This window comes from Tachypleus tridentatus, unplaced genomic scaffold (genome assembly GCF_004210375.1).
Source record: "Tachypleus tridentatus isolate NWPU-2018 unplaced genomic scaffold, ASM421037v1 Hic_cluster_2, whole genome shotgun sequence".
In the NCBI taxonomy this organism is placed as follows: Eukaryota; Metazoa; Arthropoda; class Merostomata; order Xiphosura; family Limulidae; genus Tachypleus; species Tachypleus tridentatus.
In genome coordinates this window covers 49,340,805-49,359,769 of record NW_027467782.1, presented here as the reverse complement: position 1 = coordinate 49,359,769, position 18,965 = coordinate 49,340,805, and the positions used below count along the sequence as shown (strand labels likewise).

The 18,965-nt window shown below is 27.9% G+C and overlaps 2 protein-coding genes across 3 annotated transcripts in view; one reads left to right on the top strand and one right to left on the bottom strand.

Moving 5' to 3' along the window:
• The window catches only part of LOC143242200 (E3 SUMO-protein ligase PIAS1-like), a 571,445-nt gene that overhangs the window by 408,539 nt on the left and 143,941 nt on the right, over window positions 1-18,965 (bottom strand). The window lies entirely within an intron of this gene.
• Window positions 1-18,965, top strand: part of LOC143243255 (small conductance calcium-activated potassium channel protein-like) — a 78,597-nt gene that overhangs the window by 9,766 nt on the left and 49,866 nt on the right. Inside the window, exon 3 of the mRNA XM_076487103.1 lies at window positions 17,361-17,898. Within this exon, the coding sequence (XP_076343218.1) occupies window positions 17,361-17,898 (538 nt within the window). The remainder of the gene's footprint in view (window positions 1-17,360; window positions 17,899-18,965) is intronic.

Below are 18,965 nucleotides of genomic sequence, written 5' to 3'. Positions count from 1 at the left end.
ATACTTATCAGAACAGGACATCCGTTATCTTAAACGACTCTTTATACCATATTATCAGAAGTTTTACCTATACAGTTCAGTGCTAGAACATGTGTATTAACATTAGTCATTCAAGCACTTGTAGTAATCTATGTAGGTGTTTTAACCTCACGTTACTGAAGAGCATGTAGGCGGGTTGTAGTTCACATAACAGCGTCCACCTGCACGTGTTAATCAGGTATAATAATATGTAATTCAGTTGCATACGACATTCGCGAGCAACGTCACGTGTGTTTGAACTACGAGAGTTCCTTGTATATTACAACCTGCACAAAAATGGGGAAAAGAAAAAAAAAATCATTAAATGAAGCAGGTTTGGTGACGTCATATTCTTGTTGTCTATAATCTTACCAGCTAGTGGTGACGTTTTGTGAATCTAACTATATAATTATGGAATAAAATGAACTGAAATGTAAAGCTGGAATATTTTAGAAACGTCTCAGTTCATTTGTAGTTTCTTTTTACATCTTCTTGGAATCTATCACATTGGAATGGTTAAGATGTTTGTGGCATTCACGACCCCTAACCACCAGGCCATACTAGAGCCTGCTCTACGAGGATTATTATATTGGTTCTAAAATGACCCATACCTGTGTTAGGCCTGTGTAAAACTGAGACACCAAGTGTTCATTAATGGAAATAATTATTTACAGGAAAATGTGTTTTTCTTCTTCGTGTTCTTGTCGAACATTTTGAGTAGATTAAATGTCCAATGGTGTCGTCACGTAGTTCATGTATCGGGTTTTCTTAAGTGACAGGCTTAGAATATTAAGTGTAACAGTTTAACTTTTTTGTTTGTTTGTTTTAACTAAAGCAACTCTTAACATTATAATAATTTCCTCATTAGCAATAAGATAATTGATGAGCTCACGATTTAAAATATAATAATGGTTTGGAAGTTGACTAATTACTTTATAAATTATCATTAATCACGTCAAAATCAGGGATTTGAACACACACAAACACATCACATTAGATGTATATTTCTAATAAAAATTCGATCTTTTTTAAATTTAATTTGTCTAGCACTCTCTACACACGAAGTTGTCGAAATTTGTGTTAAATATTTAATGTGTTGTCATAAGAACTGTAATATATTTAATATGTTGTCATAACAACTCAGTCCCGGCATGGCCAGGTGGGTTAAGGCGTTCAACTCGTAATCTGAGGGTCGCGGGTTCGAATCACGGTTGTACCAAACATGCTCGCCCTTTCAGCCGTGGGGGAGTTATAATGTGACGATCAATCCGACTATTCGTTGGTAAAAGAGTAGTTCAAACGTTGGCGGTAGGTGGTGATGACTAGCTGCCTTCCCTCTAGTCTTACACTGCTAAATTAGGGACGGCTAGCGCGGATAGCCCTTGAGTAGCTTTGCGCGAAATTCGAAAACAAACAAGCAAACCTTCGTAGTTTAAACAAGTACGAATTATAAGATATTCTATAAGCGTGAGGCTTCGCCCTATTGGCTCACTACTCTATCTATGACCTATTACGTTAAAAACCGGGTTTCTGTACTCATGGCGGGCACGAATTTGTGGAGTGTGAGTTCAATAAGAAACACTATTTTGTCCTCTATAACAATAGTACAATAATAATATAACAATAGTACAATAATAATATAACAATAGTACAATAATAATATAACAATAATATAACAATAGTACAATAATAATATAACAATAGTACAATAATAATATAATAATAGTACAATAATAATATAACAATAGTACAATAAATATTCAAATAGCATTTTGTTCACTAAAATTGGGTAAGGACAGACCTATGAAGATTTTCATCACTATTGTTCGATCCGGGAAATAAATAACATGCAAGTGTGACAGTGTGATGTATTATATAACACATCTAATAAGTATGATGTATTTATAACACATCTAATAAGTGTGATGTATTATATAACACATCTAATAAGTGTGATGTATTTATAACACATCTAATAAGTGTGATGTATTTATAACACATCTAATAAGTGTGATGTATTTATAACACATCTAATAAGTGTGATGTATTTATAACACATCTAATAAGTATGATGTATTTATAACACCACTAATAAGTGTGATGTATTTATAACACATCTAATAAGTATGATGTATTTATAACACATCTAATAAGTGTGATGTATTTATAACACATCTAATAAGTGTGATGTATTTATAACACATCTAATAAGTGTGATGTATTTATAACACCACTAATAAGTGTGATGTATTTATAACACATCTAATAAGTGTGATGTATTTATAACACATCTAATAAGTATGATGTATTTATAACACATCTAATAAGTATGATGTATTTATAACACATCTAATAAGTGTGATGTATTTATAACACATCTAATAAGTGTGATGTATTTATAACACATCTAATAAGTGTGATGTATTTATAACACCACTAATAAGTGTGATGTATTTATAACACATCTAATAAGTGTGATGTATTTATAACACATCTAATAAGTATGATGTATTTATAACACATCTAATAAGTATGATGTATTTATAACACATCTAATAAGTGTGATGTATTTATAACACATCTAATAAGTGTGATGTATTATATAACACATCTAATAAGTGTGATGTATTTATAACACATCTAATAAGTGTGATGTATTATATAACACATCTAATAAGTGTGATGTATTTATAACACATCTAATAAGTGTGATGTATTTATAACACATCTAATAAGTGTGATGTATTTATAACACGTCTAATAAGTGTGATGTATTTATAACACATCTAATAAGTATGATGTATTTATAACACCACTAATAAGTGTGATGTATTTATAACACATCTAATAAGTATGATGTATTTATAACACATCTAATAAGTATGATGTATTTATAACACATCTAATAAGTGTGATGTATTTATAACACATCTAATAAGTATGATGTATTTATAACACATCTAATAAGTGTGATGTATTTATAACACATCTAATAAGTGTGATGTATTTATAACACATCTAATAAGTATGATGTATTTATAACACATCTAATAAGTATGATGTATTTATAACACACCTAATAAGTGTGATGTATTTATAACACATCTAATAAGTATGATGTATTTATAACACATCTAATAAGTGTGATGTATTTATAACACATCTAATAAGTGTGATGTATTTATAACACATCTAATAAGTATGATGTATTTATAACACATCTAATAAGTATGATGTATTTATAACACATCTAATAAGTGTGATGTATTTATAACACATCTAATAAGTATGATGTATATATAACACATCTAATAAGTATGATTTATTCTATAACACATCTAATAAGTGTGATGTATTTATAACACATCTAATAAGTATGATGTATTTATAACACATCTAATAAGTGTGATGTATTTATAACACATCTAATAAGTGTGATGTATTTATAACACATCTAATAAGTGTGATGTATTTATAACACATCTAATAAGTATGATGTATTTATAACACCACTAATAAGTATGATGTATTTATAACACATCTAATAAGTGTGATGTATTTATAACACATCTAATAAGTATGATGTATTTATAACACCACTAATAAGTGTGATGTATTTATAACACATCTAATAAGTGTGATGTATTTATAACACATCTAATAAGTATGATGTATTTATAACACATCTAATAAGTGTGATGTATTTATAACACCACTAATAAGTGTGATGTATTTATAACACATCTAATAAGTGTGATGTATTTATAACACATCTAATAAGTGTGATGTATTTATAACACATCTAATAAGTGTGATGTATTTATAACACATCTAATAAGTATGATGTATTTATAACACATCTAATAAGTATGATGTATTTATAACACATCTAATAAGTATGATGTATTTATAACACATCTAATAAGTGTGATGTATTTATAACACCACTAATAAGTGTGATGTATTTATAACACATCTAATAAGTGTGATGTATTTATAACACATCTAATAAGTATGATGTATTTATAACACATCTAATAAGTGTGATGTATTTATAACACATCTAATAAGTGTGATGTATTTATAACACATCTAATAAGTGTGATGTATTTATAACACATCTAATAAGTGTGATGTATTTATAACACCACTAATAAGTGTGATGTATTTATAACACCACTAATAAGTATGATGTATTTATAACACATCTAATAAGTGTGATGTATTTATAACACATCTAATAAGTGTGATGTATTTATAACACATCTAATAAGTATGATGTATTTATAACACCACTAATAAGTGTGATGTATTTATAACACATCTAATAAGTATGATGTATTTATAACACATCTAATAAGTATGATGTATTTATAACACATCTAATAAGTGTGATGTATTTATAACACATCTAATAAGTGTGATGTATTTATAACACATCTAATAAGTATGATTTATTCTATAACACATCTAATAAGTGTGATGTATTTATAACACATCTAATAAGTGTGATGTATTTATAACACATCTAATAAGTGTGATGTATTTATAACACATCTAATAAGTGTGATGTATTTATAACACATCTAATAAGTATGATGTATTTATAACACATCTAATAAGTGTGATGTATTTATAACACATCTAATAAGTGTGATGTATTTATAACACATCTAATAAGTATGATGTATTTATAACACATCTAATAAGTGTGATGTATTTATAACACATCTAATAAGTGTGATGTATTTATAACACATCTAATAAGTATGATGTATTATATAACACATCTAATAAGTGTGATGTATTTATAACACATCTAATAAGTATGATGTATTTATAACACATCTAATAAGTGTGATGTATTTATAACACATCTAATAAGTATGATGTATTTATAACACATCTAATGAGTATGATGTATTTATAACACATCTAATAAGTATGATGTATTTATAACACATCTAATAAGTATGATGTACTTATAACACATCTAATAAGTGTGATGTATTTATAACACATCTAATAAGTGTGATGTATTTATAACACATCTAATAAGTGTGATGTATTTATAACACATCTAATAAGTGTGATGTATTTATAACACCACTAATAAGTGTGATGTATTTATAACACATCTAATAAGTATGATGTATTTATAACACATCTAATAAGTATGATGTATTTATAACACATCTAATAAGTGTGATGTATTTATAACACATCTAATAAGTATGATGTATTTATAACACCACTAATAAGTATGATGTATTTATAACACATCTAATAAGTGTGATGTATTTATAACACATCTAATAAGTATGATGTATTTATAACACATCTAATAAGTATGATGTATTTATAACACATCTAATAAGTATGATTTATTTATAACACCACTAATAAGTGTGATGTATTTATAACACATCTAATAAGTGTGATGTATTTATAACACATCCAATAAGTATGATGTATTTATAACACATCTAATAAGTGTGATGTATTTATAACACATCTAATAAGTGTGATGTATTTATAACATCACTAATAAGTATGATGTATTTATAACACATCTAATAAGTATGATGTATTTATAACATCACTAATAAGTATGATGTATTTATAACACATCTAATAAGTGTGATGTATTTATAACACATCTAATAAGTATGATGTATTTATAACACATCTAATGAGTATGATGTATTTATAACACATCTAATAAGTATGATGTATTTATAACACATCTAATAAGTATGATGTATTTATAACACATCTAATAAGTGTGATGTATTTATAACACATCTAATAAGTGTGATGTATTTATAACACATCTAATAAGTGTGATGTATTTATAACACCACTAATAAGTGTGATGTATTTATAACACATCTAATAAGTATGATGTATTTATAACACATCTAATAAGTATGATGTATTTATAACACATCTAATAAGTGTGATGTATTTATAACACATCTTATAAGTGTGATGTATTTATAACACCACTAATAAGTATGATGTATTTATAACACATCTAATAAGTGTGATGTATTTATAACACATCTAATAAGTATGATGTATTTATAACACATCTAATAAGTATGATGTATTTATAACACATCTAATAAGTATGATGTATTTATAACACATCTAATAAGTGTGATGTATTTATAACACCACTAATAAGTGTGATGTATTTATAACACATCTAATAAGTGTGATGTATTTATAACACATCTAATAAGTATGATGTATTTATAACACATCTAATAAGTGTGATGTATTTATAACACATCTAATAAGTGTGATGTATTTATAACACATCTAATAAGTGTGATGTATTTATAACACATCTAATAAGTGTGATGTATTTATAACACCACTAATAAGTGTGATGTATTTATAACACATCTAATAAGTGTGATGTATTTATAACACATCTAATAAGTGTGATGTATTTATAACACATCTAATAAGTATGATGTATTTATAACACCACTAATAAGTGTGATGTATTTATAACACATCTAATAAGTATGATGTATTTATAACACATCTAATAAGTGTGATGTATTTATAACACATCTAATAAGTGTGATGTATTTATAACACATCTAATAAGTGTGATGTATTTATAACACATCTAATAAGTATGATTTATTCTATAACACATCTAATAAGTGTGATGTATTTATAACACATCTTATAAGTGTGATGTATTTATAACACATCTAATAAGTGTGATGTATTTATAACACATCTAATAAGTGTGATGTATTTATAACACATCTAATAAGTATGATGTATTTATAACACATCTAATAAGTATGATGTATTTATAACACATCTAATAAGTATGATTTATTCTGTAACACATCTAATAAGTATGATGTATTTATAACACCACTAATAAGTATGATGTATTTATAACACATCTAATAAGTATGATTTATTCTGTAACACATCTAATAAGTATGATGTATTTATAACACATCTAATAAGTATGATGTATTTATAACACATCTAATAAGTGTGATGTATTTATAACACATCTAATAAGTATGATGTATTTATAACACATCTAATAAGTGTGATGTATTTATAACACATCTAATAAGTGTGATGTATTTATAACACATCTAATAAGTATGATGTATTATATAACACATCTAATAAGTGTGATGTATTTATAACACATCTAATAAGTATGATGTATTTATAACACATCTAATAAGTGTGATGTATTTATAACACATCTAATAAGTATGATGTATTTATAACACATCTAATAAGTATGATGTATTTATAACACATCTAATAAGTATGATGTATTTATAACACATCTAATAAGTGTGATGTATTTATAACACATCTAATAAGTGTGATGTATTTATAACACATCTAATAAGTGTGATGTATTTATAACACATCTAATAAGTGTGATGTATTTATAACACATCTAATAAGTGTGATGTATTTATAACACATCTAATAAGTATGATGTATTTATAACACATCTAATAAGTATGATGTATTTATAACACATCTAATAAGTGTGATGTATTTATAACACCACTAATAAGTATGATGTATTTATAACACATCTAATAAGTGTGATGTATTTATAACACATCTAATAAGTATGATGTATTTATAACACATCTAATAAGTATGATGTATTTATAACACATCTAATAAGTATGATTTATTTATAACACCACTAATAAGTGTGATGTATTTATAACACATCTAATAAGTGTGATGTATTTATAACACATCTAATAAGTGTGATGTATTTATAACACATCTAATAAGTGTGATGTATTTATAACACATCTAATAAGTATGATGTATTTATAACATCACTAATAAGTATGATGTATTTATAACACATCTAATAAGTATGATATATTTATAACATCACTAATAAGTATGATGTATTTATAACACATCTAATAAGTGTGATGTATTTATAACACATCTAATAAGTATGATGTATTTATAACACATCTAATGAGTATGATGTATTTATAACACATCTAATAAGTATGATGTATTTATAACACATCTAATAAGTATGATGTATTTATAACACATCTAATAAGTGTGATGTATTTATAACACATCTAATAAGTGTGATGTATTTATAACACATCTAATAAGTGTGATGTATTTATAACACATCTAATAAGTGTGATGTATTTATAACACATCTAATAAGTGTGATGTATTTATAACACCACTAATAAGTGTGATGTATTTATAACACATCTAATAAGTATGATGTATTTATAACACATCTAATAAGTATGATGTATTTATAACACATCTAATAAGTGTGATGTATTTATAACACCACTAATAAGTGTGATGTATTTATAACACCACTAATAAGTATGATGTATTTATAACACATCTAATAAGTGTGATGTATTTATAACACATCTAATAAGTATGATGTATTTATAACACATCTAATAAGTATGATGTATTTATAACACATCTAATAAGTGTGATGTATTTAGTATGATGTATTTATAACACATCTAATAAGTATGATGTATTTATAACACATCTAATAAGTATGATGTATTTATAACACATCTAATAAGTATGATGTATTTATAACACATCTAATAAGTATGATTTATTCTGTAACACCACTAATAAGTGTGATGTATTTATAACACCACTAATATGTATGATTTATTCTATAACACATCTAATAAGTGTGATGTATTTATAACACATCTAATAAGTATGATGTATTTATAACATCACTAATAAGTATGATGTATTTATAACACATCTAATAAGTATGATGTATTTATAACATCACTAATAAGTATGATGTATTTATAACACATCTAATAAGTGTGATGTATTTATAACACATCTAATAAGTATGATGTATTTATAACACATCTAATGAGTATGATGTATTTATAACACATCTAATAAGTATGATGTATTTATAACACATCTAATAAGTATGATGTATTTATAACACATCTAATAAGTGTGATGTATTTATAACACATCTAATAAGTGTGATGTATTTATAACACATCTAATAAGTGTGATGTATTTATAACACATCTAATAAGTGTGATGTATTTATAACACATCTAATAAGTGTGATGTATTTATAACACCACTAATAAGTATGATGTATTTATAACACATCTAATAAGTATGATGTATTTATAACACATCTAATAAGTGTGATGTATTTATAACACATCTAATAAGTGTGATGTATTTATAACACATCTAATAAGTATGATGTATTTATAACACATCTAATAAGTGTGATGTATTTATAACACATCTAATAAGTGTGATGTATTTATAACACATCTAATAAGTATGATGTATTATATAACACATCTAATAAGTGTGATGTATTTATAACACATCTAATAAGTATGATGTATTTATAACACATCTAATAAGTGTGATGTATTTATAACACATCTAATAAGTATGATGTATTTATAACACATCTAATAAGTATGATGTATTTATAACACATCTAATAAGTATGATGTATTTATAACACATCTAATAAGTGTGATGTATTTATAACACATCTAATAAGTGTGATGTATTTATAACACATCTAATAAGTGTGATGTATTTATAACACATCTAATAAGTGTGATGTATTTATAACACATCTAATAAGTGTGATGTATTTATAACACATCTAATAAGTATGATGTATTTATAACACATCTAATAAGTATGATGTATTTATAACACATCTAATAAGTGTGATGTATTTATAACACCACTAATAAGTATGATGTATTTATAACACATCTAATAAGTGTGATGTATTTATAACACATCTAATAAGTATGATGTATTTATAACACATCTAATAAGTATGATGTATTTATAACACATCTAATAAGTATGATTTATTTATAACACCACTAATAAGTGTGATGTATTTATAACACATCTAATAAGTGTGATGTATTTATAACACATCTAATAAGTGTGATGTATTTATAACACATCTAATAAGTGTGATGTATTTATAACACATCTAATAAGTATGATGTATTTATAACACATCTAATAAGTATGATATATTTATAACATCACTAATAAGTATGATGTATTTATAACACATCTAATAAGTGTGATGTATTTATAACACATCTAATAAGTATGATGTATTTATAACACATCTAATGAGTATGATGTATTTATAACACATCTAATAAGTATGATGTATTTATAACACATCTAATAAGTATGATGTATTTATAACACATCTAATAAGTGTGATGTATTTATAACACATCTAATAAGTGTGATGTATTTATAACACATCTAATAAGTGTGATGTATTTATAACACATCTAATAAGTGTGATGTATTTATAACACATCTAATAAGTGTGATGTATTTATAACACCACTAATAAGTGTGATGTATTTATAACACATCTAATAAGTATGATGTATTTATAACACATCTAATAAGTATGATGTATTTATAACACATCTAATAAGTGTGATGTATTTATAACACCACTAATAAGTGTGATGTATTTATAACACCACTAATAAGTATGATGTATTTATAACACATCTAATAAGTGTGATGTATTTATAACACATCTAATAAGTATGATGTATTTATAACACATCTAATAAGTATGATGTATTTATAACACATCTAATAAGTGTGATGTATTTAGTATGATGTATTTATAACACATCTAATAAGTATGATGTATTTATAACACATCTAATAAGTATGATGTATTTATAACACATCTAATAAGTATGATGTATTTATAACACATCTAATAAGTATGATTTATTCTGTAACACCACTAATAAGTGTGATGTATTTATAACACCACTAATATGTATGATTTATTCTATAACACATCTAATAAGTGTGATGTATTTATAACACATCTAATAAGTATGATGTATTTATAACATCACTAATAAGTATGATGTATTTATAACACATCTAATAAGTATGATGTATTTATAACATCACTAATAAGTATGATGTATTTATAACACATCTAATAAGTGTGATGTATTTATAACACATCTAATAAGTATGATGTATTTATAACACATCTAATGAGTATGATGTATTTATAACACATCTAATAAGTATGATGTATTTATAACACATCTAATAAGTATGATGTATTTATAACACATCTAATAAGTGTGATGTATTTATAACACATCTAATAAGTGTGATGTATTTATAACACATCTAATAAGTGTGATGTATTTATAACACATCTAATAAGTGTGATGTATTTATAACACATCTAATAAGTGTGATGTATTTATAACACCACTAATAAGTGTGATGTATTTATAACACATCTAATAAGTATGATGTATTTATAACACATCTAATAAGTATGATGTATTTATAACACATCTAATAAGTGTGATGTATTTATAACACATCTAATAAGTGTGATGTATTTATAACACATCTAATAAGTGTGATGTATTTATAACACATCTAATAAGTATGATGTATTTATAACACATCTAATAAGTATGATGTATTTATAACACATCTAATAAGTATGATGTATTTATAACACATCTAATAAGTATGATGTATTTATAACACATCTAATAAGTGTGATGTATTTAGTATGATGTATTTATAACACATCTAATAAGTATGATGTATTTATAACACATCTAATAAGTATGATGTATTTATAACACATCTAATAAGTATGATTTATTCTGTAACACCACTAATAAGTGTGATGTATTTATAACACCACTAATATGTATGATTTATTCTATAACACATCTAATAAGTATGATTTATTCTATAATGTTGACCATAGTCACGCGGGATCTAACCAGTGGTATAACTTTTGTGAGCTGACTTTAATCAAAAGTTTATTGACCTGAAGATGACCTAAGAAGGTCAAAATGTTGTTCTGTACTTTATTTTAATTAATGTTTTAATACCCATACCAGCTGTCTTTAAAATATATTAATTAACAGTATCTGGTCAGTGATATGCCTTTGAAAGGTACTTTAATCAAAATGACTGGTCAATAATATGCGTGTTTCCTAGCACATAGAAATATATTGTTACGCTGGCTGGCAGTGGTGCTTGATCAAACTTTCTGTTTCTAACCACAACTTAAAACTTCCTTATTTTGCACGCTCTCGTGACATTAGAGCCTCGTAGCGTTTACTAAATAGTCATTTATCTGCCACAGTTCAACCTGGTTGTACATGAGATAGGTATCGAACGTATAACTTATGGTTTTATGTGAATGAGGCTATGTTAAAGTACAAGATGGAGAAGAAACCTGGGGTTGGTGCTGGGATCGGAGAAACATGAAATTACTTCAGAGAGTTGTGTGAACTGACCGTCATATTATTATGTCAGTACATATTGTAACATTGTATCTAAAGTATTCGTTATGTCAGTACATATTGTAACATTGTATCTAAAATATTCATTGTGTTAGTACATATTGTAACATTGTATCTAAAGTATTCGTTATGTCAGTACATATTGTAACATTGTATCTAAAGTAATCATTATGTTAGTACATATTGTAACATTGTATCTAAAGTATTCATTGTGTCAGTACATATTGTAACATTGTATCTAAAGTATTCATTGTGTTAGTACATATTGTAACATTGTATCTGAAGTATTCATTATGTCAGTACATATTGTAACATTGTATCTAAAGTATTCATTGTGTTAGTACATATTGTAACATTGTATCTAAAGTATTCATTATGTCAGTACATATTGTAACATTGTATCTAAAGTATTCATTGTGTTAGTACATATTGTAACATTGTATCTAAAGTATTCATTATGTCAGTACATATTGTAACATTGTATCTAAAGTATTCGCTTTGAGGCCAAGAGTGGCCAAGCGCGGTTAGTGTGCCGGACTGTAAATCCAAAGGTCTAAGTTTCTCGTCCTGTTTCTCTCCATACTTGCCTGTGTGCACATGATAAAGGTATCGGTAAGTTCTGGTTAGAGTAATAACTCAAGAGTTGGCGGTGGGTGGCATTGACAAGTTTTCTTCACCTTAATCTGTCAGTTCAAAATTAAACACAGCTCACAAAAATCAGTCCTTGTGTAACTACATGCAAAAATCCGATACAAGCATTGATTGATTGATTATTTCGAAGTAAGGACAGAGCTACACAATGGGCGATCTATGCTCTGCCCACCACAGGCATCGAAACCCGGTTTTTAACAGCGTGAGTCCGCAGACATTCCGCTGTGCCACTAGGGAGTCCGACACGAGAAAACAGTCCTTCATCCTTTGATTCGTGTTATGTTTGGGTATTAACATGTTGGATCATATCCATATGTTAATGTCTAATAATGTTTCATGTTATGTTCAGGTACTAACATGTTGGATCATATCCATATGTTAATGTCTAATAATGTTTCATGTTATGTTCAGGTACTAACATGTTGGATTGTGTCGATATGTTAATACCTAATAATGTTTCATGTTATTTTCAGGTACTAACATGTTGGATCGTGTCGATATGTTAATACCTAATAATGTTTCATGTTATGTTCAGGTACTAACATGTTGGATCGTGTCGATATGTTAATACCTAATAATGTTTCATGTTATGTTCAGGTACTAACGTGTTAGATCGTGTCGATATGTTAATACCTAATAATGTTTCATGTTATGTTAAGGTACTAACATGTTGATCATGTCGGTATGGTTGGAACACTCTTCACTCGTAAAGTATCTTTACGGGCTAATTAAAACACGTATTTCATTCCGAAACGTATAATCTGTTATTAGAATGTTCACAATACGTCTACTCTTCAAAATGATCAGAAACCTTTACTAATCATGTTAGTTTTGTCTTATATTTTCCATTTCTGTGAATGTTACGTGTATATTTTGTCACCTTCATAACTGTTAGAACATTATTCCTGGTGTATTTGTTCGTATATGTATTAGTACAGATATTGTAACGTGTTCCACATGTATTATAACGTATAGTATACAAATATTATAACTTGTTCCACGTGTATTTGCATAGGTACTGGTACGTCTTTCTGTGTTTTACGTATATAAGTACCAGTACAGTGACTCGTAATTAGAAAACGTAGCATCTACTGTGACTTCTAGACTTTATTTAAACTTGCGTGAAAAACCCTTACGTTCTGTAGAGGAATGTTAGGCCTGCACGGATACAAATGTTGAATGCATTCGTAGATATGCTAATTTCGTCACCACGAGCTTCGAAGTCAAAAATAGAATAACCCTGCGTTGACTGTTTCTTTCTAGGTATTCATGTGGGACAGCACCTACAGTCACGTGCTATTAAACTTCTTGTGTCGCTGTTTAGATTAAAGCAGGTATAAAGCGACTGCTCGGAGAACTATGGTATATCAGTAACCAATTATTCGAACATAAAACAACAATGTTAATTGAACAACAAAATACTGTTTTCTTTACGGTGGTAAGTGTACGATAACAAGTTTCGAACGTTGATTTTCAGGGTTGTTTACATCACATTTTGTACAGAATTAAAAATACAAGAAATCGGTTGAGTTAAAGAAATATTTATACTCATTAAATACTACGATATTTACAAAGAAATGCACGCATTTGAAAATAAATATGTAGATAATTAAAACGAGGTTATTTAAGAGAGTACAAATACGATGGCTGAATAAAGGTTGTAAATCAGGTTTAATAGAAAATCCTTAACCACAAGGACTTGATGTGTAGTTTGTACAAGTCCATAAAACATCCGGAATTATTAGTGATGCGAGTTACGACGTCTAAACGTTTTGTTGGCAAACTCGGTATGACTTATATCATAAGGTATGACTTATGTCATAAGGTATGACTTATATCATAAGCTATGACTTATATCATAAGGTATGACTTATGTCATAAGGTATGGCTTATATCATAAGGTATGACTTATGTCATAAGAAGAAATACTGTAATCCACTGCCACAGTTTTTAGACAGAAAACGAAAATGAACGATTTATTATTATAAGCGAATAAACCATAATTAAACACAAAATCACCATCTAATTATTAATTATTCGTACTTAATTAGCACAATGACGTGTTTTATATATGCTTTTAAATAGTGTAGTATTTCATTTACTTTGAATTTCACAATCTACAAAAAAATATAATATTACAACAATAATATACATCCTCACGTGAGGTTGAACTTATATCGCAGACTCGAATTATTTTCAAATATTTCGTATAAGGCTACAATCAGTTAGCAAGAAACTAGATAAAAAAATGTAATATTTAAACCCTTATAGGCCTGACAACAATGTCTCAAGTTTAATTTTAGCAAGTTTTATGTTTGCTTCGATAAAACTGTAACGGTGAGACGTAGGCCTAACTACAGGTTGTTTCTCTTTTGTTGTTTTTTCCTGAAGTGATGGTTCGTGTTAGAATATCTTCAGTTCTACAAAAATACAACAGGTATTTAAAGCCTCTTTGGTTTGGAGACATGATGCATAATTTCATGGCTATGGGATCTGTTGTTAGAATTTTAAAATCAGATAAAGAAATTTTATGATTAGTGATTTGATCTTGCGTGTGTCTGAATACCTCGCTGTTTCTGATTTATGTTCCCAAGTGTTTCTGGATTCTTTGGTTAAAGGCCCGGCATGGCCAGGTGGTTAACGCACTCGACTCGTAATCTGAGGTTAGCGGATTCGAATCCTGGTCGCACCAAACATGCTCGCCCTTTCAGCCGTGGGGCGTTATAATGCGACGGTCAATCCCACTATTCGTTGGTAAAAGAGTAGCCCAAGGGTTGGCGGTGGGTGGTGATGACTGGCTGCCTTCCTTCTAGCCTTACACTGTTACATTAGGGACGGCTAGCGCGGATAGCCCTCGTGTAGCTTTGCGCGAAATTCAAAACAAGTCAAACCAATCTATAAACAACGTTAAGATTGTGGAAGTTTATTCGTTCTGTCCTTAATATTCAAAGTTATCTCTATTCTAAACACTGATTTTATAGCTATTTACGCTGAAGTTTAAAGATAGCTTCACTTCAACCTTTGTCGTTGTTTCTTAAAACATAACTGCCTTTACACGTAAATGTGAGATTCTAACTATCTGGAACGACGTATCTCACTTTTAAAAAACACTTTAAAACGTTCATAAATCATGGACTAAAACTATTTATAAACACTATTTATTTGTGACAGTAATAATACTCAATGACGATATGATATGCTGTACAAAATGTATACTAGATTGGTCTCATGTTGAACAGGTATAAAACTGTCAACATGACATTACAAACCTGTCTGTTTCAGGGATAGCGGTAAGGGAAAAACTTGCTGGGTTTGAAACTTCCTTAGCCTTTCTTATAGCCCCCACCTTGTAGTTCTTACATTTAACACTAGTTCACAAAAGGTACCGTGGGTGTATCGTGGTCAGCCCACAGCAGCTCTGTCCCTACTCTGTTGTATGTTCATGTTTCCAGTGATCACAACAGTTGTTAATATAAAGAATTAAACAAGGAAAACTGATTTCAGTTTCTTCACTTTTTCAACTGTCAAGTATTTAAATATTCTAAAAATAAAATTACTCGTTTCTGACATGAAAACATGAACATTTAACATGAGTGAACTTTCAAGTAATGTTTAAAGTCCTTACACTGCAATCAAAGGGAAGTCTTCATTAGCAGATTTAACTCTAGGTTAAAGAAATAAAACAGTGCAATTTGTTTATTATTAAATTTATAAAACTTAGCAGTTTTATACCAGTAACCTTTAACATATACAAGAACCATCAACATTACCAAGTCCTAACGTTATCACATCAATAAATTATACCATATAAAACAACCCTCAACATTACCAAGTCCTAACGTTATCACATCAATAAATTATACCATATAAAACTACCCTCAACATGAACATTAAATAACTTTAAATGAATATTGCCACCAACAACTATTTTAAACTGGTGTTAACCCTAACTATATTTTAAATCTATTTTAAATGAATATTGTCACCAACACCTATTTTAAACTGGTGTTAACCCTAACTATATTTTAAATCTATTTTAAATGAATATTGTCACCAACACCTATTTTAAACTGGTGTTAACCCTAACTATATTTTAAATCTATTTTAAATGAATATTGTCACCAACACCTATTTTAAACTGGTGTTAACCCTAACCATATTTTAAATCTATTTTAAATGAATATTGTCACCAACACCTATTTTAAACTGGTATTAACCCTAACCATATTTTAAATCTATTTTAAATGAATATTGTCACCAACACCTATTTTAAACTAGTATCAACCCTAATAAGCACAGATAACCGTCTTGTAGCCTTTCGCGAAATTCAAAACAAACAAACCCGAATCATTTTAACTTTCTGTCTTCTAATATTTTCTTCCTATTTCTTACAGCTGTTTATGATCGATAATTGTGCCGATGATTGGAGGATAGCCATGACGTGGGAGAGAATAGGCGTGATTTTGCTGGAAATTGTTGTGTGTGCTGTGCACCCGGTCCCTGGGGAGCATTATTTCATATGGACCACTAAGCTCTCGAATCACGGTGGTCGTATCGAGTCTACCGAAGTGCCCGTGGACGTTACCCTATCATTACCCATGTTTTTACGTCTCTATCTCATATGTCGGGTGATGTTGTTACATAGTAAACTGTTTACTGACGCATCTTCCCGTAGTATCGGAGCCTTAAACCGTATTAACTTCAACACCCGCTTTGTTCTTAAGACCCTCATGACGATATGTCCCGGGACAGTATTGCTAGTTTTTATGGTGTCCCTCTGGATTATCGCCAGCTGGACTCTCCGGCTTTGTGAGAGGTAAGAATGCTTTGTGTTTTTCAAACATGACGACAATGTTGGGTTTTATCAACATGACTAGTGTTTTATCAGTATGACGATAGTGTTATGTATTATGAACTTGAATACAGTGTTGTATTTTATCAACATGACTAGTGTTTTATCAGTATGACGATAGTGTTATGTATTATGAACTTGAATACAGTGTTGTATTTTATCAACATGACTAGTGTTTTATCAGTATGACGATAGTGTTATGTATTATGAACTTGAATACAGTGTTGTATTTTATCAACATGACTAGTGTTTTATCAGAATGACGATAGTGTTATGTATTATGAACTTGAATACAGTGTTGTATTTTATCAACATGACTAGTGTTTTATCAGTATGACGATAGTGTTATGTATTATGAACTTGAATACAGTGTTGTATTTTATCAACATGACGACAGTTTAGTGTTATCATCAACATGTCTTATGAACATAATATCTCTACTTTACTCAGTACATTCGTCATTAAATATTTTATATTCAACTTTACGTTACGTTAGTGTATTTATCGTTACATTGGTCATTAAGTATTTAATGTTGAACTGTATGTTGCATTGGTGTATTTATCATTAAATTGGTCATTAAGTATTTAATATTGAACTGTATGTTGCATTGGTGTATTTATCATTAAATTGGTCATTAAGTATTTAATATTGAACTGTATGTTGGATTGGTGTATTTATCATTAAATTGGTCATTAAGTATTTAATGTTGAACTGTATGTTGCATTGGTGTATTTATCATTAAATTTGTCATTAAGTATTTAATATTGAACTGTATGTTGGATTGGTGTATTTATCATTAAATTGGTCATTAAGTATTTAATATTGAACTGTATGTTGGATTGGTGTATTTATCATTAAATTGGTCATTAAGTATTTAATGTTGAACTGTATGTTGGATTGGTGTATTTATCATTAAATTGGTCATTAAGTATTTAATGTTGAACTGTATGTTGCATGGGTGTATTTATCATTAAATTGGTCATTAAGTATTTAATATTGAACTGTATGTTGGATTGGTGTATTTATCATT